Source organism: Hippocampus comes, unplaced genomic scaffold (genome assembly GCF_001891065.2).
Source record: "Hippocampus comes isolate QL1 unplaced genomic scaffold, H_comes_QL1_v1.1 scaffold84, whole genome shotgun sequence".
NCBI lineage: Eukaryota > Metazoa > Chordata > Actinopteri > Syngnathiformes > Syngnathidae > Hippocampus > Hippocampus comes.
In genome coordinates this window covers 372,471-395,605 of record NW_017805144.1, presented here as the reverse complement: position 1 = coordinate 395,605, position 23,135 = coordinate 372,471, and the positions used below count along the sequence as shown (strand labels likewise).

The 23,135-nt window shown below is 40.2% G+C and overlaps 2 protein-coding genes across 4 annotated transcripts in view; one reads left to right on the top strand and one right to left on the bottom strand.

Annotated features, from left to right (window-relative positions):
- The window catches only part of usp48 (ubiquitin specific peptidase 48), a 33,176-nt gene extending 28,593 nt beyond the window's left edge, over window positions 1-4,583 (bottom strand). Inside the window, exons 1-7 of one of the 3 annotated variants that reach the window (XM_019867621.1) lie at window positions 4,412-4,583; window positions 3,907-4,074; window positions 3,429-3,549; window positions 3,194-3,335; window positions 892-1,019; window positions 685-809; window positions 423-531 (exon numbers count right to left, since the gene is read on the bottom strand). In XM_019867621.1, coding sequence (XP_019723180.1) covers window positions 423-531; window positions 685-809; window positions 892-1,019; window positions 3,194-3,335; window positions 3,429-3,549; window positions 3,907-4,040 — 759 coding nt within the window. In that variant the 5' untranslated portion in view covers window positions 4,041-4,074; window positions 4,412-4,583. Of the gene's footprint in view, window positions 1-422; window positions 532-684; window positions 810-891; window positions 1,020-3,193; window positions 3,336-3,428; window positions 3,550-3,906 lie in introns of all 3 variants that reach the window. The other 2 variants (XM_019867622.1, XM_019867620.1) reach the window with 2 other exon arrangements.
- Window positions 4,584-10,397: 5,814 nt separating this feature from the next.
- Window positions 10,398-23,114, top strand: camk1ga (calcium/calmodulin-dependent protein kinase IGa). Its single transcript, XM_019867691.1, has 13 exons — window positions 10,398-10,454; window positions 11,625-11,736; window positions 14,551-14,676; window positions 15,395-15,469; window positions 15,558-15,696; window positions 15,850-15,973; window positions 16,204-16,279; window positions 17,290-17,402; window positions 18,851-18,929; window positions 19,049-19,136; window positions 21,486-21,835; window positions 21,912-22,004; window positions 22,107-23,114. Exons 2-12 carry the CDS (start codon window positions 11,651-11,653, stop codon window positions 21,973-21,975), a joined length of 1,320 nt encoding a protein of 439 aa, XP_019723250.1. The 5' UTR covers window positions 10,398-10,454; window positions 11,625-11,650; the 3' UTR covers window positions 21,976-22,004; window positions 22,107-23,114.
- Window positions 23,115-23,135: the final 21 nt, after the last annotated feature.

Sequence of the window (23,135 nt, the reverse complement as noted above, 5' to 3'; positions counted from 1 at the left end):
GCTGTCCTTTCCAGCAGCTCCTATATTTTGTTCTTCTACTTCTTCCTTTCATAACTTTGCTTCTGTGAATTGGGAATTTCTCCATTGCGAGACTAATAAAGGTTTTCTTATCTTATCTTATCTTAATTTCCCCAAGAACATTAACAGAACCCATTGAGGGTGGAGCTTATTGAGCTTATTGATGTTGCAGTTTTACTGCAGTTATGGCCATAACGAGGCAGCGTTCAGTAAAGCCAAAATGGAAATCACGATTACATTTCGGTTCATTGCCCAACCCGAGGTTAAAATGCATCCTGACAATAATTGTAATGTCTTTTTTCTCAGATTCACTGGTGATACTGCAAATCATTTACTAAGACAATCAGCACTTGTATTTCCAGGACTCATTTGATTGCATTGATATTACTCTGACCTTAACATACCTTCAGAAATTCTGTAACACATTCTGTAAGGTTCTTGTGGCCCTGAATATTCAATTCCAGTTCATAGAATCTGGAAGGCAGCGCAGACGATCGCCCACATTGGTTACAGCTGGGAAAACAACATTGATTGCAATTAGAAAACCTTTCTTGGTTCATGTGAAGAAATGAATCTTTGCATTTCAACAGTGGGGGCAGTACACGGACGTGATGCATCTTTGAGAATAAAGTGACATTTGAATAAAGTGGCAGTTGGTTTGCTTACACAGTTACATAGGAGAACTGTCCACAGAATTGCTGCTGAATGACATTTTGCAGGATTGGGTTCTTCTGCTTGGACAATGTGTCCTCCAACAAGGACAAGAAGAGCTTTGAGAACTCCTGGGCATCCTGAGAGAGAAAAGAATATCTCGTACTTTGTGGGGCATCATATTGTTGAAGTAGTAGGAAACGTAATCGGCTGGCTTCTTACTTGCTGCTGCCCAGTGTCTAAGCCAAGAGCTTTAACCAGCCCTGAAGGATCGATGTATTTTCTGTTACTGTTCTGTAGTAGTGCAAACAAATATTGCAGATGCTCACAAATGGACTCAGGTTCATAATCTGAAACACATCAAGTATTTGTCAGCGTAGCGTCCCACATTTGTCAAGAAACAACCATCAGACGTCGTCGTCAAGCTGTAATTAATGCTCAAGGTCACATGACAAGTTATTGTTTGACATTTTTGTTGTGGTGTCCCCACTATTGTTAACTTTTGTTCCAATGAACATTTGAGAAGAGGAAATCACCAGTGCATCCTTATACTTAAATGTCCCACTTTCATGATATCAGTGTCGCGTGAACTTTTTACATTTTCCATAAATTTCACCGGAAGCCACATATCCCTACATTTTTGTGAATAGTGTTTATACATATACAGAGTCAGACTCATCACCGCTCGATTTCTGATGGGTGTCGGTGACTCACTTAGGATTGTCACAAGAACAATTTATAAAACAATGCACTTTTCGAGACACTGTCATGATAAATGACAAATGAAAAAAAAAGATTTTTATGCTGCTGATACTATGACAGAGCATCTTAAATCAAGTATCTTGTTATCAAAAACAAATAACCTTTTCTTTTGAACATTGGCATTGCGATAGAGAACAATAAATATCATTGATGAATACAATGCACAAAAATTACATTGAAAGCCAGTACCTCAGTGAACGATAAAAGCTTGCTCGCATTAGCAAACACGAAACTCTTCCCGATTGTTTGCTATCATATGATGAGCTAGAAGGCTAACACCACGCCTGCAACTTGTAAACAAATACTTAACTAATTCCGTCATGAATCACACACAGATATACTATTTCAATGCCATAATCACCATTATCATCTGATAAATTTGTTACTGGGGGGGAAAAAAATTGCTGTTAAAGTCAAGTATCGTCGTAGAAAAATTACAAGCGTGTGTATGAGATGCAGGGATTGGAGTGAACTCTTCTTTTTTTTTTTTTTGACTTGTCACAAAGACTGGCCATGTGCAGAGGTTTGAAAAACTTTATGGGGCCATCAAAACTAATTTGCCTCATGAGATGAAATTCAATCTATCTATCTGATCTCTTTAAGGTGGTGCCTTCAGGCACAATCTGAAAAGAGCTTCCCATATGCAACTAGTCAATTGTTTTAAATGGAATCTATCTATCTAGTGTTTGAAACCAGCCAGTGTTTCATTTGGCCTTCAATCCATCCATCCCTTCCTCCATCCATCTCTGCAGCATGGTGCACATTGGTGAGCACATCTGCCTCACAGTTCTTGTGCTTTGGATTTGAATTGCGGGGGCTCAGGCTCCCTCCAGAACAGAACAGACAAATATTTTAAAATACCCATCCATCTTCCGATCCACTTTATCCTCACAAGGCTTGCGGGGGGTGCTGGAGCCTATCCCAGCCATCTTTGGGCAGTAGGCGGGGGACACCCTGAACCGGTTGCCAGCCAATCGCAGGGCACACAGAGATGAACAAGCATCCGTGCTCACACTCACACCTAGGGATAATTTTAAATGTTCAATCAGCCTGCCATGCATGTTTTTGGAATGTGGGAGGATACCGGAGTACCCAGAGAAAACCCACCCAGGCCCGGGAAGAACATGCAACCTCCACACAGGAAGGCCGGAGCCGATCGAACCCACAACCTCTGCATTGTGAGGGCGACGTGCTAACCAGTGGACCAATAAGCCGCCATGTAAAAATATATATCATATCAATGGTTTTGATAGTTTGAATGTTTTTAAACATATTTGATATGGAGTAATCCAAAAGTAATTTAAAGTATTAAAGTTAAAATACTTTAATATTTTGGCCAAAAGTAATTTAAAGTATTAAAGTTAAAATACTTAAATATTTTGGTACTTTAAATACATGACTAAGGACACTTTATAACAGGTAGACGTAACAATCTGTATTACTGCATAAGGGTTAAATACATTACTAAGGACACTTTATAACAGGTAACTACTAACTATCGGAATACATTTTTAAAGTAACCCTTTGGACCATGGTGCTTGAATTGACACATCTATGAACATATAAGTCGAACATGGTGAGATTAAGGTGTTCACAACATGTATTTTAAAAACTTTCAATTTAATGCAATACAGTACTTCTCTTTAGTGCAAGTAAGCACACTTGATAGAACTATGCTGTTGTACACAAATTATTATTTTTTTAATGCCGCACACATTTTAAACCAGCTGAATTACCAAACGCAAACCATCTGTACTTGTACCTGACTCTGTGTTGTGCTCCTCTGCACGGGAATTGTAGTACTGATAGAGGCTTCTTCGCAACTCAAGGTTGTGGAACCACACCTGCAGGAAGGTGTTGACATAGCACGTCGCACCCAGATTGGTCAAACCAACAAACGTGTTCTGTAAGAGACAGAAAAACAGACAGTACTACAAAAACATAGAAATGTATTGTATTGTACTCTGCACAGTGATTGAACTGATCAAATATTCTACCTTATCTCTTCGCTCTGAATTTGGGTCATCAATATTGTGGAAAGAATTTTCATCAATCTCCCCAAGCCACGTCTGTTCCCCAATGCCAACAAGACAGTTGGGGTTGCCTTTACAGTTCCTCCTGCAGTCATAGCATATACACTAATCAAATCCGATATTCAAAGAACAATTGCATATACATACACTGTATGGGATGCTAACAATTTGGATACGAGTTTCTAAGCAAATTTATGTCACAGCATAAGACTGAACTCGGGAATCTAACAACTGCTCATTGAAGATTCTTATTGGTTAACGTGACGTTTATTGATGTCATTTGACGTCGTGTCGCAATACACAGGGTCCAATACGAGGAATAAAGACTTGATGCGCTGTGTTTGGTTGATAATTTTCCATCAAAGAAAATATACTCGGGGGGTGTTTAACTTGTTATTCACTGTTATCACAACTGAAAATGATGGGACATTTCTGAAAGTACCTGCAGGTTCCTCTCTTGCAGGCCGCAAGACTGATGCGGTACGCTAGCTCGATATGCTCCTGTCTGATATCTTCAGGTTTGACAGATTCCACCCAACGCCAAGCCGCTTTTTCCAACTGTAAGCGCGGCGCCATATTCCTGGGGTGTAGGGTTCACCAAAACGATCAACTGTGCACACGAACAAACTGCAATGTAATGAGAATGCTAACACAGGCTAAATGCGTAATCACTTCGGAAGCAGCCTTCCACCGATATCTAATGACCCGACCTAATTCACGCAACTAACGGAAGTAATATTTTACATCAGCGACAATTCGACACGTCGCATATAAAAAAAAAACGCAGTCAAATTTGCTGTTTCGCATAAGAATTACCCTGCTTATACTAGTGGCTCGTTAACTTGCTAAAGTCGCGCAGCCCAACCCGACCTAGTCTTGTACTCCGTATTCCATTTAAGTCTATTAAACGCTGACAACTTCTGAGATAATGCCAAGTAATTTCGAACCTTGATTCACCAATTGGTTCGTGTCACTTCACATTTTATTGAATTTTATTTCAGATTTATCGCTCTTGTGTTCGTAAAAATGATCACTTAGCTAAAAAAAAAAAAACGTGCACGTCGTCAACATATGACGTAGGAGACCGCCCTGGAAGGGGAAGCTGATACTGTTCTCTTCGTCGCTTCTTCTTCTTCGTCGTCGTCGTCTTCTTCTTTGTGTACGATAGCGCTTTGGAGACTGTAATAGTACATTACCGCCACCTATTGTTCTGCAAGGATTTACATTTAGGTTATTTTTTTTCAGTCGGTATTATGAGAACTTGCCCTTATGGATGGATAACCTATTTTAGTGTCAGCGTATATTTTGATGTCATTATTGTAAATGCTGTGTTAATTATATGGTCCACAGCATGTATCCATCCATCCATTTTCCGATCCGCTTTATCCTCACAAGGGTCACGGGGTTGGGGGGGGGGGGGGTGTTGCGGCAACCTATCCCAGCTGTCTTCGGGCAGTAGGCGAGGGACACCCCAAACCAGATGCCAGCCAGTCGCAGGGCACACAGAGACGAACAATCATCCCATTCAACCTCACAGTCACACCTAGGGACACTTTAGAGTATTCCATTAACCTGCCATGCATGTTTCTGGAATGTGACGGGAAACCGGAGTGCCTGGAGAAAACCCAAGCAGGCACGGAGAGAATATGCCAACTCCACACAGGGAGGGTGGAGCCAGAATAGAACCCTGCACCTCTGCACTGTGAGGTCGACTCACTAACCAGTTTACCACCGGGCCGCCCCTGCACAGCATGTAGAGAGTCTGTTGTAACTGGTAGAGTTACAATTAATGTGCGAAATTACTGTTCTTGGACCTCTCTTTTCCTGGAACATTAAGTTCTTGAGGTTAATTGTTTAGCATGTATACAGCCCAGCACACTGTGAACCCAGATTAGTTGAGTGCACTTGGAAAATATGTTAAAATTTAAAAAAAAGGTACATCAATTCAACTCAACATTTTCAATATTTATAATTATAACATAATATCTTTAATTGAATAAGCAATACTTATTCGTTACACCTTCAAATATTAAGTAATGACAATAATTTCTCAAACATAATTTTCAGTTAAGCACCAGAGAAAGGGATTCACGTATGTTTATCGCAGTTTGTGAACATACGTGAAAATTGCAAATGTTTATCGCAGTTTGTGAACATAGAGAATGGTGGGTTTTGAATTAGGGTTCATTAAAGTAAGCAAAATGTTGCTAAGCCTTTCATAAACAGTTGTCATTTTTTGTGTTTGTGTTTGTTCCAATGTTTCTCAACTGTCCATCCTTTGCTGTCGCACCACTTTGCAATGTTTATACAGGTATGTTTAACACAGTTAATAGACTGTTGACCATCCAAAAATACCTTTCTTCACATTCACAATACAGTCTTACTTGACCAGCAGAAAATCATACAAATTAGCCCTGAGGGTGTGACTCCCATTATGACAGTCACCAATGTCTCCAGGTCTTGGGTTGCCCATCCTGCCAGCTAAACACTGTGCCCCACTTCCATTTGAATGAGAATAAAGGTGGGGTTAAGACTAAAAGTACACATCTTTAGCCTTTTAAGCTGAAATGTACGAGTGCATTCTCCTATTTACCCAAACTAGTAAAGTGTACTTGAACTACTCAATAAGTGCATATATAGATATCTCGAAATGAGCCACTGAGGCTGAGCTTTTGATTGGTCAAAATGGACATGCATCGCAACCAGCCACCGCTTCCAAACACTTAGAAGTACAAATTTTATCCGCACAAAAGCAAAACATTCAACCATTTTCACAAGGGTCACGGGCATGCCGGAGTCTGTCCCAGCTGTTTTCGGGCAGTAGGCAGGATGCACTCTGAACTGGTTGCCAGCCAATCGCAGAGCACACAGAGAAACAACCATCTGCGTTCACACACCTCGATACAATTGAGAGTGTTTCATTAACCTGCCATGCATGTTTTTGGAATGTAGGAGAAACCCCACAGAGGCACAGTGAGAACATGCAAACTCCACATGAACCCGGAGCCAGAATCGACCCCTGCACGTTTGCACTGTGAGGTGGACGTGCTAACCAGTCGACTAACATGCTGCCCCAGAAGTAAAACAGTTTTGTTCCAATCATAGCAACAGCAAAAACATTTGTGGCATCTTCGTCAAATAAAAGTTGTCATTTATACATGTAGAAATGATTGTTTCCCTTTCATGCAGAAGTTTAATTTTGCTTCAATTACAAAATTACAGTGATCCCTCACCACTTCACGGCTCCACCACTCAGTGTTTTAGTTTTTTTTTTTTTTAATAATACATTTAAAAAATAATATTGGTAACCACCATATTGCGGGAGGACATCCACATACAAACACGAAAATTCCTGGAGGGGGTTGGGTAGGGTGGGGGGCAAATCCTACTTGCAGTTTTTGACATTTCACAGGGGGGTGGGGGTCATACCAAGTAACCGCAAAAAAGAGGAATTACTGTATTTTCCGCATCTACAAGTCGTTTTTGCTTCAAATGGAGATGCATTTTCCACACGAGTTATCATTTCTATAGCTCTACAAAATTTATTTTATTTTTTTACAAATAGAATACAAAATCTCTGACATTTCCTTGGTACAAGTTACTTTTGCACCAAATTTACCTCCATATTTCCATCCATCCATCCATCCATTTTATCCTCACAAGGGTGTGCTGAAGCCTCTATCCCAGCTGTCTTCAGGCTGTTGGCAGGGTACACCCTGAACCGGTTACCAGCCAATCGCAGGGCACACATAGACAAACAACCATTTGAGGTCACAATCACACCTAGGGACAATTTAGAGTCTTCAATTGACCTAGCTTGCATGTTTTTGGAATGTGGGAAGGAACCAGAGTGCCCAGAGAACACATGCAAACTCCACACTGGAAGGCCAAAGCTGGAATCGAACCCTGAACCTCGACACTGTGAGACGGGTGTGAGATATAAAGGTGGGCAGACCTTTATATCTCAGAGAAAGTCACTTTTCAGAATAGAATTTCTATGTTTAAAATGTGTTTTTAGGTTATATATTTTGATTTCTATAGATTCCAAACTTGGGGTTTTCATTAGCTGTAATCTTAATCATAACCAAAATCATCGAAAAAGTCATGAAATATTTCACCATTACATAGTGAAGCTAAGCCACTTGCAAATCTTATCTTTGTACACGTGAGAATCAAGGGTAAAAAAATAAGAGGCTACCAAATTACAAGCAGTTTTGAACAAGAGTACATACAGGAGGTGTATTCTTAACTGTACACTTAAAGCTCGCAGGCATAGTTTAAAAGGCTTTAAGCCTGAAGTGATAAAACGACAGGTGCCATGTTTAACTGTTCTAATGAAATTTAACACAAAGCTTCGTAAACCTCTGTTAACATTTTCTTGGGACGGCGCGGTGATTGAGTGGTTAGCGCGTCAACCTCACAGTGCAGAGGTTCAGGGTTCGATTCCGGCTGTGGCCTTCCTGTGTGGAGTTTGCATGTTCTCCCAGTGCCTGCGTTGGTTTTCTCTGGTTTCCTCCCACATTCCAAAAACATGTATGGCAGGTTAATGAAACACTCTAAATTGACCCAAGGTGTGAGTGTGAGCGTGGATGGTTGTTCGTCTCTGTGTGCCCTACAATTGGATGGCAACCGGTTCAGGGTGTCCCCCACCTACTGCCTGAAGACAGCTGGGATAGACTTCAGCATGCCCCGCATCGTTTGTGAGGATAAAGCGGAACGGAAAATGTATGTATGGATATTTTCTTGACAGATAAAGGTCCATGCGGATGAAATAGGTGGCCTAAAATTGTAACGTCTCGTTGGTCTGTCTACCTTTGGTGCCCTGCCACCCCGCTCTCTTACATTCCCAAGTAGTTTGTTCCATTATGCTTTATTTACAAATTTGGCAAAAATTTATTTTCTGCGTATCGGGACAAATCGTCGAAAAGGCGTCAAGAGTCGTGGGCGGAAAAGAGGAAAAAAGAAAAAAACAGTGAGATGATGCTCGCACATGCTTGCACATACTCCTACCAAAAAAACTGCTGTACCTCAAGAAATGCTAATGGCGATTGCGTTATACAAGCTCGCCAAAAACAACCCAAAATGCTGTTGTGAAAAAGTTGTGACCTGCACATCGATTACGCTACGAAAATGAAATGGAATGTTACGAGACAAAGTTGTTTTATATCCAACAACTATGCCGACATTGTCGAGGGGTTCAGAGGGCAAGAGCAACGTCGATTGGTGAAACTGTTATTTTTGCAAAACAAATCGATCTTAAAGCTGCGTAGATTTCTCCCTTTAATATGCATTGTGTTTGTATTATGTCCATAATATTTATATAGTGTCCCGATCAGTCCTTGTCTATAAAGGTAGAATGTTGAAATTTTCACGTACCTGTGTTTTAAATATAGGCCTACATAATACTGTAACAGAATTTAGAAAATGTTTGAACCATGGTTGAAAACTATATTTTACTACCAAATCCCTGCATATTTTGCATTTTGCATTGCATTTTTTAATACAGGATCAATGCTTCAATATGTTCAAGGAGGAACTCAAGACCAAGTGAAAGTTTCACATGATCAACCACGTTTATTTGTTAGTAGTGCAATGTATTTATTTTTTTATTTTAAATTATTTGAGTAGTTGGTGTCATTGTTAGTGTTTTATAAATACGTAATTATTATTTAGGGCGCCTCGGTGTCAAGTGGTTAGCACGTCGACCTCACAGTGCAGAGGTCGTCGGTTCGATCCCGGCTCCGGCCTTCCTGTGTGGAGTTTGCATGTTCTCCTTGCGTGGGTTTTCTCCGGGTATTCCGGTTTCCTTCCACATTTCAAACACATGCATGGCAGGCTGATTGAACACTTGAAATTGTCCCTAAGTGTGAGTGGATCGTGAATGGTTGTTTGTCTATGTCTGCCCTGCGATTGGCTGGCTGGGGTTCCCCCGCCTACTGCCCGAAGACGGCAGGGATAGGCTCCAGTAACCACCCTGACGCTTGTGAGGATAAAGAGGATCGGAAAATGGATGGATGGATAATTATTATTTATCTCTTATTTTTGTGAAAGTTTTGGAAACATTAATGTTGTCAAGTTATTGAGTAAAATAAAGGAAAACTGACAAATACTCAGATATTGTTGATTTCTTTCAGGGGTGGTGCGGGGTGGTGGCACCACAAAGCATTTACGCTTAGGGCACTAAAATGGCTCGTGCAGGCCCTGCATGTTAGCAAAACGACACATTCATTGAGCCCATTTGTATTTTACGTGCAATGTTGGGAGTTGTGACGCATCACAAAACCAACGATTTACAAGAAACATCAGCAATATTTTGCAACATATCAGACGAAACGACGGTTGGTGCGCTATAAATACATGTCATGCCTTCAAATTCCCATGCTATGCGGCAGAGCAAATGACCACAAATGTCCTACCCGTGTCCGGAGTCGCACACAGGCCCTATTCGCTGGGAAAAAAAAGTCATAAAAAGGTTAATTAATCTTACGTGTCTTGTCCCAGCAGATGGTGGTAAGCGCACGGATATATAAACCGACGACACAGTTTAAAATAGATTAAATAAAGAAACAGCAACTATACAGCGGTTGAAATGTTCCAAATAATTAGGGCTCCCCCCGCCCCCACGATTCAAAATTGGCAGCCGAGGAACCCATAAAGCACCGCGCGGCTGGGTGATCTGTTGCCTCTGTGAATTAACTTTTGGAATTATTTCTGGTACTGTATGCTCATTTGTTGGGAGGCACCTGTATGTTTTATTTTATTTATTGTGTTCTTCCCCGTTCTGGTTTAAAAAAAATAAAAAAACGTTTATTCTTGCTTTTGTCTTCGAGTTTTTGGCGGTTGGGAGTTTTGAGCGTAACACGTCTCGCGATCTCTGCGAACGATGAATGGAAGCTCCGCCCCTTGCTGGTAAAAGGCTGCACACTACTTGTGAGCGTCAGGTACCGGTCAAAGATACCTCAGCGCTCCTATCTCTCACCGCTCCTCAAGGTAAAATGTGTTTAAATTCTTTCCGCTCGGATAGTTTGTTGAGTCGTTTCAGTGGTAGATAACACATTCTGGAAGATGTTTTAGAACTTTAGATTATTTTTAAAAGCTTGATTTCATGCATCTGCCTTGGAGATGTAGCCCGATCTACAAATTAAATGGACACCTTCCTCAATTGATACGAAAAAACCTTTTATAGTCATTTTAGTCCCTCTTGGATTGAAATGTGTTGTTTCAGTCTTTGGTTTCTGGAAGCCCCAAAAACAACAACAAAACTAAACAAAAAATACGTATGTGACTTTACGCAATGTCATTTTGGAAACCACTAGACTCTACAGGGGTAATTATAGTACAGCTCAGATGTATGTATGTATTAAAAAAGTTCTATTAAAAATATCTGTTATTTAAAAAAATACATTAATTATCATGTAAGCACAGTAGCAAGCTGGGTAGAAGAATGAAAAAATAACAGCTATTATATTTGTGTAGATTTTTTTGTTGTCTTCTGACTTTTAATTTTTATTTAGTACAGTTAGTAGTAATTTAGTGGTAGTCATTTTACATGTGTAAAGTACAGTGTTCTTTTAAGGCAAAGATTATGGACCGACCCAGTTCCATTGTGGAATCAGGTGTTAATCCATTCCCTCAGCAGACACACAGAGGAGCACTTTAGGAGAGAGGGCCAGAGGGTGCAAGAACCAGGAGGGCAGATACAGGACAGCATCTAACAGAAGCTTAACTAACCACTGCTATCTACCTCTAATCCCCTACGTTTTTGAATGCCGTGCAACTGATAGGTACAAAAAGGCTTTGCTTAGCTGGGACTGACCTCACCTGTGGACATGCAACCATTTATGTAACCCGGACTGAAAAAGGAACATGGGGTGTGAAACAGGTCAATGAAGGACCATTACGCATTGTTCCCCTAATTTCCAAATTTAACCACTGTAAATATAGATTGAAGATATGTCCCTGAAGAACAGGCAATTTAGTTGGATACATACAATCAGTGTTTTTCAATAGAAGAATTATGTATGACATGCACTCCATGACATCATAGTCAATATTTACAAGAACAATTTTTTGTTCTGTTTGTCGTCACAAGAGTTGCAGGTGTGCTGGATTCATTTGCGTATGTTATGATTTTAAAGTTTCACGCCCTTTGCTTTTCAGGAGTCTACGGCAACGTCAGAGCCAAGATGGGGCGGAAGGAGATTGTCTGTAGTTGGAAGAAACCCATAAATAACATCAAGGATGTGTTTGACTTCAAGGGGAAGATGGGATCGTAAGTACTGTGCGTTCAGATGAGAAAGTTTGAGAGAAGTCAGACGGGTTACAAGATGCCACCCTCCTAAATTCATCTTTTGCCTTGCAATGCTGCCATTTACAGTGAACCTAATTTACCTAAACCAAATATCAAAAGGAGGACACTCCAGGCTCAGATTGGCACAGGTTTAAGGATAATCCTTTCATCGCCTTCCGCACAACTGACTTTATCAATGGAACCTTTAATACAGTCTGTGTAAACCACTCACAGCTCCACCTTCTAGCGGAGGCTGTCCCATTTTTGGTATGCTGGTAGAGAGTGCAACATATTTAAGTCTAATAATGTTCAGATTCTACAGCCATGCAGTATACTGTAGACTTAAATGAAATGCAACCATTTTGTGAGTTTGATAAACGAAGCAGTAACAGTCTGTATATAAAGTAGAAAAAGATCGAAACCAAAGCTGTAAGTAAAATGTTTTATAATACGGTACTAGCCTTTTGCATGGAAACTGTGCATCGCACTTCCTATTCCGTTTGATTTTAGACATGAGTGAGTAAAATGAATGGACAGAGCCAGGAGTGAAGAGACACACCGGAGTGTATCACTTACTCACAGAGCTCTAGCCATGATCACATTGCGAGGCAAAGTTGGCCTCACAACAACAAAAATGAAAGAGAGTGAGCTGCATCGAATACTTGTAAACTTAATTGTAAGCCTGTTACCTCATCACTGTCTTGTGGACTCAAAGCTGCTTAAAGTTCTCTTATCATGGACTGGCTGATAATAAGTATGGTGTGTGTTTGTGTGTCCCTGATCAATGACGTCAGACCGAAGCAGTGTGGGAACATCCTAGCCTAACTTCATTATGGGATTAGGAGTCTGACTGAATATACAGTATTTGTGTTGAATGCACACTCTACTTTATTTCGTGGATGTGCTGCATATCAGAGTTAAAAGCCAAGCAATAACCCGGCGCTGTGTGCAAGAAACAGAAATGTCATATTTTTGACCCATCCCTCGATTTACCCTTTTTTTCTTTTGTGGTTCTGAGGTAAAGCGAATAATTCTTATATCGTAACTGAATAGCAATCGCTGGCGGGTGTGTGATTCAAATCGCAACCTGATTCATTCAAGTGCATCAAGGCAAGTTTCTGTCAGGCAAATACCGTACATTGTGTTGAGAGTTCGGCAAGCACATGATGAGCAGCAAGCGAGGATGTTTGTTGTGTCAAATTGGCTAGCTTTCTGTCCCAATGAGGCTGTGACATGAGCAAGGGGGTTATAATGACCCCTGTCAAGTTTGTGGAGCTTCAAACTGACCAGATCCTCCCACAGTAGGAAAAAAAAAAAACGTTAACACTCCAGTTATTATGATGCAAGACAACAAGCGTGGGTGGCCCGGTGAGGGACTGGTGAGTTTGCATGTTCTCCCCCTGCCTGCGTGGGTTTTCTCCGGGTCCTCCGGTTTCCTCCCACATTCCAAAAACATCCGTGGCAGGTGAATGGAACATTCTAAATTGTCCCTAGGTGTGAGTGTGCGTGCGGATCGTTGTTCGTCTATGTGTGCCCTGCAATTGGCTGGTAACCAATTCAGGGTGTCCCCTGCCTACTGCCCGAAGACAGCTAGGGTAGGCTCCAGCACGCCCCGCGACCCTTGTGAGGATAAGCGGGTCAGAAAATGGATGGATGGATGGACAACAAACCGTCCCATGCCGCAAAAAATACCAGTGAGGCTTTGGCTGTAATGGTTACTAAGGCCCTGTTCACCGTCAGCACAATTAAAAGCCTGTGAAACATTCCTCAAAAGGAGCTCTGTGAGGGTGAATGGAGGTATACCCTCCAAAATAAAGTTCTGCCAACTAAACATTGATTTACAGTTTCAGTGAATGAGAGAGTTATTCAGGTGGTGTTAATGTTAACAAGTTACTTCAAGGGCAACAATATTTTGGGGTTGAATGATACCTGCAGTGAAATAACAGAAATGTGACAGCTCTTTTCGATACTTTAGATTTTTTTTTGAACGGCTGTGCATAATCATTTGGAGCATTGTATTTGGAGCAATTTAATAAAAAAAAAGAATGTGTCAAATAAATATCAAAGGTTTTTACAGATATTGATGATTTTAAAAATTGCATTCAGGCATAGACAATCAGGAAAATGAACAAAAATGGCAAATGTCTAATAATTTGGAGCACTAGTGAGGATAAGCAGTATGGATAATGAATGAATGTTTGTTAATTAGCTTAGCCCCCCCATCAAATTTCTACATTGCTTTTCCTCATTAAGGTTGTGTGTGTGCTGGAGCCTATTTCAGGTGACTTAAATTGAGGTACAACCTGAGGCTGGACACAAGCCAATCACAGGGCACATATACAGTGGATAAGCACAGACAAGCAAGCGTTCATACTCACATTTGCAAATGTGGGAGGAAACCAGAACCCGTATGATGAAAATACTGTACACTATTTCAGTCTCTAATTGAGGGACAAAACTGCCTTTGCGTCAATAATGGCCTCCTCCCTAATACTGTAATCACCTTAGTCCGACAGGTATATACTCTTACTGTTGAGTAAATAAAAGCCCCCCTGCTAAGTATGTCACAGTATTTTGTTTTTCTGCTGTGCTTTGTCCCGTTGAACAATTCACCGACAGTGTCAATCAAAAGTGACTATTATTAACCTTGAAAAGGAAGATTTGTTGATGGAGCTTTTTTATTGGCTCTCATGAAGATTGTGCGTTAATGGAAGAAGCGGTTATGTTTTGACCAGTTGGTGAGCATTCACTTTCTGACCCAACTTTCCTGAATGTCTTTGTCATTGTTTTGTGTAGGGGGTCTTTTTCTGAAGTTTTCATGGTGAGAGAGAAGAAAACTGGGAAATTGTTCGCTCTGAAGTGTCTGAAAAAAAAGCACCTCACCCACAGCAACCTGGAAAATGAAATCAATGTTTTGAAGAGGTAAAACACACATAGCTATCTTCTGAAAGATAGAGACACCTACATCTGCATATACTGTACCTTAATTATTTTGTTTCAATGAGAAAAGTATGCATCCACACAGAAAGAAACAACTTTGGTCTCTGAAAATGTACTCATGAAAGGCAGACATTATTTTTGTGGTCCACTCTGCCATCAGGAGAGAGCACCCTTCAAACGTGACACTATTTGTGAGGTGTTTGTCAAAATACCCTTCCACAGGTGCTGAAGTCTCATTAGTTTCTAAGTCTTCGATTGCATTGCCTCAAAAATGTTGAGCAACAAACTCAGGATGCTGTACAGTACTATCATATGTGTTCTGGCGTTTTTTGTTTTTTTTGGTTTTTTTTTTTTTGGTTTACAACTTAGTTTGACCACAAAAATGAAGCAACGCCAGATTTTGCTGAAATTATTTCAGGACATTTTGTTGGAAGTATTATGACTTTTGCCAGCTTCAAGGTAGTTTTGAGGAGTTTTTTTTTTTTTAACCCTTTCAGGGACAGCGGTTACTACAGTGGACAGTTTATCGTGTTATCAGGTTACAGGTTATCGTTATTGATTTGATTTTGATTTGACTTTTTATTAGGTCTCCCATTGGATGCATGAAAGGGTTCAGGAGGGTCCCAACAATTTTGTCCATGTGTCTACTCGTGGCGCTAAGGTCTGCAATGAAATCTAAACGTCTTTCCTGTGATTGCAGGATAAAGCACGACAATGTAATAGGACTGGAGGATTTTTACGAGAGTCGAACACACTACTACCTGGTCATGCAACTGTAAGTGTAGATGATGGTATACCCTTGAGACCCTTGGTTACATATGTGCAGTAAAAGAGTTTTTTCCACATTCCTCATTTATGTGCAGGGTGTCAGGTGGGGAGCTATTTGATCGGATTTTAGATAGAGGTGTTTTTACGGAGAAGGATGCGAGCCTGGTGATCAAACAGGTGCTGGAGGCTGTTGACTACCTGCATGAAAACAGTATTGTGCACAGGGACCTGAAGGTAAAACGCATACACGCAAGACAATGATATAGTTTCGTTTTTAAACTGTAATATCGCAAAACAATGATATAGTTTAGTTTTTAAACTGTAATATCTTATACTCACCCATGTTTCTCAATCTCTCTGTTCTTCTCGCACTCTTCGGCTAAGTAGCCTGAAAACCTGCTGTACTACAGTGCGGATGAAAATGCTAAAATCATGGTTAGCGATTTTGGCCTTTCAAAAACATTGGAGCATGGGGTGATGTCCACAGCATGTGGTACACCCGGATACGTCGGTAAGTTACTTAGTGGGGCACACACACAATCGAATCAATTGCAAAGAGATAGGTCTGCTTTTAGTTGATGATCTGCTCTGCTTTTAACAAAAAATGCTAACGCTATATTGATATTAAGCAATAAAAGAAAAAAAAATGAATGAATCGCTGTTGCCCAGCTGTTAAGTTATTCGCACAGTGTTGCATATTAAGGTACCTGCATGATTATCCACTATCAATTTCCCTTGTAGCTCCAGAGGTTTTGGCCCAAAAACCCTACAGTAAAGCTGTTGACTGTTGGTCCATTGGAGTTATTACCTACATCTTGTAAGTAGCTTTTCTTTTTAACTTATACTAGACTGTCATTTGTTGCTAAAGCGCTACATAAATAACGATGTATTGCAGTGGTTCTTAACCTGGGTTCGATCGAACACGCTCACTTGGCCATCGCTTGCTGCAGATGATCACATTACATTGCTTGTCCACTCAGTGCTGCGGGAAATTTCGTTTTCCCAGTAGTCACCGTGTGACTGCCGTGATAGTCCGTTGTACAATTTTAAAAACCTATACTTAAGACTTTTTCTGTTTTTCATAAATGTGTTTTTTTTTTTTATGTCTTGAATTTTTATTTTTCACGAATGAAGGCTTCAGTGAACGTGCATATGAACTATCCATCCATCCATTTTCTGATCCGCCTATCCTCACAAGGGTAACGCGGTGTGCTAGGCGGGGTACACCCTGAACTGGTTGCCAGCCAATCACAGGGTATATACATGAACGAACAACCATCCGTGCTCACACTCACAACTAGGGACAATTTAGACTGTTCAATTAGCCTGCCATGCATGTTTTTGGAATGTAGGAGGAAACCGGAGTAGCCGGAGAAAGAAAACCCACGCAGGCACGGGGAGAACATGCAAACCCCAAATAGGAAGGCCAGAACTGGAATTGAACCCTGCACATCCGCACTATGAGGCCAACATGCTCACCAGTCAACCGCTGTATTATATCGTTCACACAATTATTGATGCATTTGTAACCACTGGGTTCTCAATTTTGTGTTAAGTACACAGTCCATGAACTGCAGCAAAGGGCAGCTTTCCAGAATCTGGGAGAGTTAGCTGACCTGCTCAATGTTTCCTTATCTGTGAGGGTGCATGCCAGTTGACGGGATCAAGACTGGTGCCCTTTAGTAAAACAACAACATTCATTGTTACTGAACCATTTCGTAGGGCAAATTGTTTCTGTTATCCAGGATTTTAAAACAGTACACCGTAACTGAATTTTCCATGGTAAAAGTGATTACATATTTGAAGGTAGTTCTCTCTGTGTTCCAGGCTGTGTGGATACCCTCCGTTCTTTGAGGAGAACGAGACACGTCTGTTTTCAAAGATCATGAGAGCTGAATATGCCTTTCACTCTCCCTTTTGGGATGAGATCTCTGAGTCAGGTATGAAAAAAAAAAGTTTTGGAACCATCCTCCTTATCGATATGATCATTTGTAGATTGTTCAACGTACCAATAAAAACAGTGCAGACATTAAATGTGTACCACATTGATTGCACAAAGATCCAATCTGTCACTGCTGTAAATCGACAATGCATTAAAAAAAAAAAAATCAATGCACACCAGATCCAAGGAATTATGGTATGTTTGTGTACATAACATTTACTAACTTTACTTAGTACTAAGACCTGGATTTGACAACAGCATGATCCAATTCTGAGACACATTCAAATGGCATATACATCGATGCATAAGATTAGCCAATAGGGCATGAAATATACAGTATAAACTCCTGACCGACAAAACATCTCACTTGCATCGCACCACCTTGGCCTTCCAAGCAATATGCAGTCATCGGTAACCTTAATATCAAACAGAGGAGTACAATATGCTTTAAACAACTTATTCTTGACATTTTCCAAACACTTTACAGAAATTTTACGGGCGAAAAAACTATTTGCTCTGACAGGTAAAATGATTGTCACCTTTTTTTTCGCTCTCCAGAATAATCCGGAGAGAGGTGAATTCCACAAGCGTCGACGCATAATGTTTTGACCAAAAAAAAAAAAAAAATGTTTATCTTAAAAAAGGCAAGACCGACAAAGTACAACAAAAGACACTGGTAACAAAGAACCAGGAAATAACGAAACAAACCAAAAACGCTTGCAAAAGGCAAGGATCAAGTAAATAGCTTGTCCAAAAAAAAAACCAAAAAACAGTAAGTCCAATGCATGAGAATACTTAACTGAAGAACAATAACAAGGAATTACAAAAAAAAAAATACTTTTAACACGTGGCGAGAAGCTATTAAGCAAAAAAAATAAAAATAAAAAATACCCATGAACATGTCGAAAATTCAGGCATTTGAAGACAAGGGTGGCGAGCAAGGCTGAAATAATCCAACAGCCAGGTGTCGGTGTGGCAGAGCTTTTCAAGGCAGATGGATAGCGAGGCTGCGTCAGATGCAGCTCATGACGGAACACCTACCATATCCGCCGCAAACTGAAAAAACAAAACAGGACAGACACTTTTGGTCTGCAGATCTTAACACTCTTTTTGGGCATTGTATCTTCCATCAAATTGAATACCATACTCAGAATGTATCTTCCACAGCTGTTGAAATCTAGCCCTGCTAAGAGAAAATAGCCGGATCATCAGCAAAACTCCATTTCCAACAGCAAATGGAACAGAGACTGCATTTGCCCATTTGACCTGCATGCTCTGATTGCTATAGCAATATGCCAGGACCCTGATGAAACTCCTCTTTGACTCCATTTTTGGAACAATTTATGATGGTTGACTCAATCAAAAGCTTGATAGGCATGGATTTTGGTTTAATTTGTAACAATGTAAACATATTGGACTCTGTGTATCTATTCAATATCTTCACAGCAAAAGACTTCATTAGGAATATGATGGAGAAAAATCCCATGAAACGATTCACCACTGAACAGGCCCTGCGACATCCATGGTGAATTGATTTTTTTTTTGTCCTTCATATTCACACATGGTTACGCTACGAAAGATTTTTTTTCTATGAAGACACCATTATTGCAACACAGTTAACAATTATAACTGACTTTCTTGCAGGATTTCTGGAAACACAGCTAAAGACCTGGATATTTATCATTCGGTATGTGAGCAGATGGAACGGAACTTTGCCAAAGCTAAATGGAAGGTGAGTAACAATGTAGGGTTGTCTATATTTCAGCTGTCATCATCATCATCACCATCATCATCCTCACCAGGGTTCTAAATTATTTGTTTTGATCACCAGCCAATGTGGCCTGTGATTCCCTCAAATTACCAGCTAATTAGGATTTCCACCAGCAATTTTTTTTAACTTGATTTTTTAAAATCAGGCATAAAGATCAAAATTGATTATTTCAGAGGCCTTTTATTTTGAAATGTAACATCAGATCTTCATGAAAGTATTGTGGTTGGATACCTGGGGTGGCCAAGTGTTCCCGAGACCGCGTCTGGTTCTGGTTTAACTAAAATTCACTTTGATTTGTTTTTTGTTTTTTTGTTTTTTTTTTAAATGAGGTGAAATGTTATTGATGTAGAGTCAAAATTTACTTTATTTTCTATCTCAACTACAGAATGTTTATTTTACAACATTATTTTAAATCCAAACCACTGACGTATATTAGGTACAACGCCGCACGTAGCCAATGGGCGGATTCAACGTCATTCCATAGCATCACGGCACAGTACTTATTGGAAATGTCGGAGCTACTGCCCTGGGTACGAATGGCTGAGAACAAAATATGGCGTAGAGTTTATCAGACTGACACGATTGCCTTCTGCGTCACTGGCCAAACTGGCGAGAAAGTTTTTATCAACACCCACTAAAAATGTTAACCCACATTTGGCGGGTGTTAATTTAGAGCCCTGATTATCATCAGCATCATGCGTTACGATATAAATCATTGATGGTTTGGCAAAATTGGTCTTGGAATTAATTTACATCCTCAATTTGATTTGCCATTCATATTGCCGAAATTACAGGTAGATTATTTTTGGCCTATCCCCGGGATTTTGCTCTTCTCTAATTTTAATTCTTTACTTTCTGATGCCTCTGCTATTATAAACTCCAAAAAGAGGTTGAATAAATAAGGCAAATATTGAAAAGCCGGTGAGAACATGAAGCACTGTCATCTGTTGCCGCTACTCTTTCGAGTAAAAACTAATTTTCCAAACTACCTTTCAGGCTTGTTAAATAGAAATCTCACATGCAGCTCGTATAAAACTAGTTCATCAAATATTACATCCAGCTTCCTCGCACATACCAAAAGCATACATGTTAACTCATTCAATCCCAGCCATTTTCACTGGAGCAACCCCCTCAATCCCAGCGTTTTACTGGATTTTGACTGATCTTGCAAGGCCCACAGAATATTTGGTTCTAATGCTATATAAACATAGAGCCTACCAAAATGAAGTTTGGACTCTCTTCTTTCAGCAGAAAAAATGTGTTTCTATCTTTTTCCATTCTTCAGCAATCGGCATTACAAAATGGCGAAGTTTCATGAAAATGGCGATTCCTGGCCAAACCCAGAGAAAAAGAGCTTTTTGTAAAAGCACGCATTTCAAGCACGTTAGGCACCACTGCCACCTACTGGTCCCTTTTTTACATGATTTACAATGCAAATGGCTTATTCTCATTCACAGATTGCATCAGACCCACCTCCTCTCTATGAAGCAAAAAAAAAAGACTGAGACGTACAAGTACGTCCTTGGTTGGCGGGGCCTAATTTTAAAAAGACGTACAAGTACGTCTTGTGGAATGAAAGAGTTAATTAAAGAATAATAAATTCTCTATAGCTTTGTGAATGTATCACTGTAATCCTCAAGAGGGTAATCTGCGGTATTGAATGAGTTAATACAGCTATTGTGTTTCAAATTTGGGCAATATAACAGAATCGTGGATAGCACTTCTGCCTCACAGTTCGGAGATGTGGCTTTGAATCCCGCACATCTTTGTATGGAGTTTGCCTGTTCTTCCCGTGCTGAGCCGCACCTCTTTGTAATCATGCCTCGTTACCAGCTGCATTAAAAGCCACGCCACGCTGACGACTGGTTATCAGATTAATAAATTTTGCTCATTACTGTTTCCAAGGGCTTTCCATTTCTAGACTGTCTCGATTTTTGCCTCATAGTTTTGCCACGTAGTTCTTTGCGTTTCTGTTGTATTTTTTTTCACTACGGTGTGGTCTCGGTTTTGTATTCTCGTGTTTTGGATTCCCCTTTTAGTTGACAAGCTTTCTTGTTCCTTGTCTTTTGCAAGCGCTTTTGGTCGGTTCCGCATTTTTCCGGTTCTTTGTTACCAGCATCCTGAGTTGTACTTTGTCGGTCCCACGTTGTTTTTGTTAATAAACACATTTTTGTCAGACGCTCTTATCCTTGTCTACGTTTGTGGTATCCACTCCTATCCGGATTATTTCGGAACCTAACAACTAAAGTGACATGTTTGTGTCATGCAATGACAGAAAGAACCCTTTTCACCTCATTTCTCCGTCAACAGCAAGCCTTCCATGCAAGTACCGCCATCTACCACATGAAGAAGCTGCAGGTGTCCCACAGGGAGCACTGCTCAGTCACTCCTCTCTCACTGCCCCACATCATTGTCCAGACCTCTTCTCAGACTGACTTAGAATCTCTCGGTACCTCCAATGACGAAGCTCTCTGCATGGACCCAAATGGAAATCCTCTCCACGCCTCCAGTCACCTCGCTTGCATTGCTTCTGAGCCCAGTAGGGGTCTCTGTCCTCCAATAAGAGGCCATCATAGGGAACCCAACTACCTGCTTGCGGAACCAACAGAGATCCACTCAATGGGCTCAGAGAATGACACTTCTTTCATGTCATCCAAAAGGTCATAAATGCTCCTATACTGATGAATGTTAGCTACAGTATTAGCCTCTTAACGATGAATCATGTCTGCATTGTAGCCTGGAGGCTGTGGCTGAGAGAAAGGACCCGCCACTTCAGTCTGGCATTTGTTCTGTCATGTGATTGGCTGATAAACATGAGACGATTCTCACGTAAGTAAAAGGCTTTTCACTCTCTTGGTCCTTTATTTTCCAAAACTAAAACTTTGCCATCTGTTCGGAAATCCTTTAATTCTACAATATCTGCAATTTCAGGTGACAACACCAAGCGGCATTGTTCTTGGCTTGAAGATGTCAGCGCATTGACTGCCCTACACTTCGGCCCTCAGAGCTGAGGAAAATATTTTCTCATGACTCACACAATCAGTTTAACTGGAAACAGTCTTGTACTTTTCTCTCTTCTTTCCCTCCTTTTAACTAAGATCAGAATATATTCAAAAGTTTGTTTGAAGTTGATTAACTTTATCTGTCTGGATTTAATGTTATCTGGAAATTTGACATCAGTTGATGAAAAAATACAACTTGAACATCGAAGGGCCCAATTTTGTGTCGGTCATGGATAATAACTTATAAATCACTAGTTTTTGCGGTTGGAAATACGTATACAAGCGGACTGCCGCATACCCGCGTTTCAGCATCCATGGATTTCCATTATTGCATCTATTTTTTCAGTATGTATCGTTTTTGTCCCCAACACTCCATTTCCCTTGCTTTTTTCAAAGAAAATGCATATTTTAAATTACCTTTTTTTAAAATATTTGGTTTCATTCTTTTTTTTCCCCTTCAATGCATTTCAATAAGCATCAATTGTACGCAGCTTTTCCCTATTTACAAATAATGGGGGTCCACTCAATGAATTTATCAAGTGCCACAAATTGGTATAAACGCTCTGTAAAGAATTAAAAATGGAGTGAAATGCATTTTCCCCCCCTCAATAAAAAATAAAACTATTCCATGTTTCTTCATGTGATGATACTTATGCTGTACCATGTCAATCTTTGTACACACAATGAAGCATAAGTAAAGCTTTTATTAAATATGATGGGTTCTGCACAAATAAAACATACAATAAATAATAGTATACTACAAGGGTGTCCAAAATAATTTGACATCATTTGTTATATGAATCTAGTAGCTACACCCCGCTTTAACAAAATTAAATGGGCTTTATGTTATTAAAAAAAATTGTAGCCAGCCAAATTCAGATATTTTCAAACGGATATGGATTTTGTAACTGATTGCACTAAGCTTTTCAAATGCACATCACCTATGTGTTGTGACACA

Bases quoted from the DNA above. Each gene is read 5' to 3' on its own strand.
- camk1ga (XM_019867691.1), top strand. From the start codon at position 11,651: ATGGGGCGGAAGGAGATTGTCTGTAGTTGGAAGAAACCCATAAATAAC. The intron at 16,280-17,289 runs GTAAGTAGCTTT...TCTGTGTTCCAG, and splicing joins GGAGTTATTACCTACATCTT to GCTGTGTGGATACCCTCCGT. The intron at 17,403-18,850 runs GTATGAAAAAAA...ATATCTTCACAG, and splicing joins GGATGAGATCTCTGAGTCAG to CAAAAGACTTCATTAGGAAT.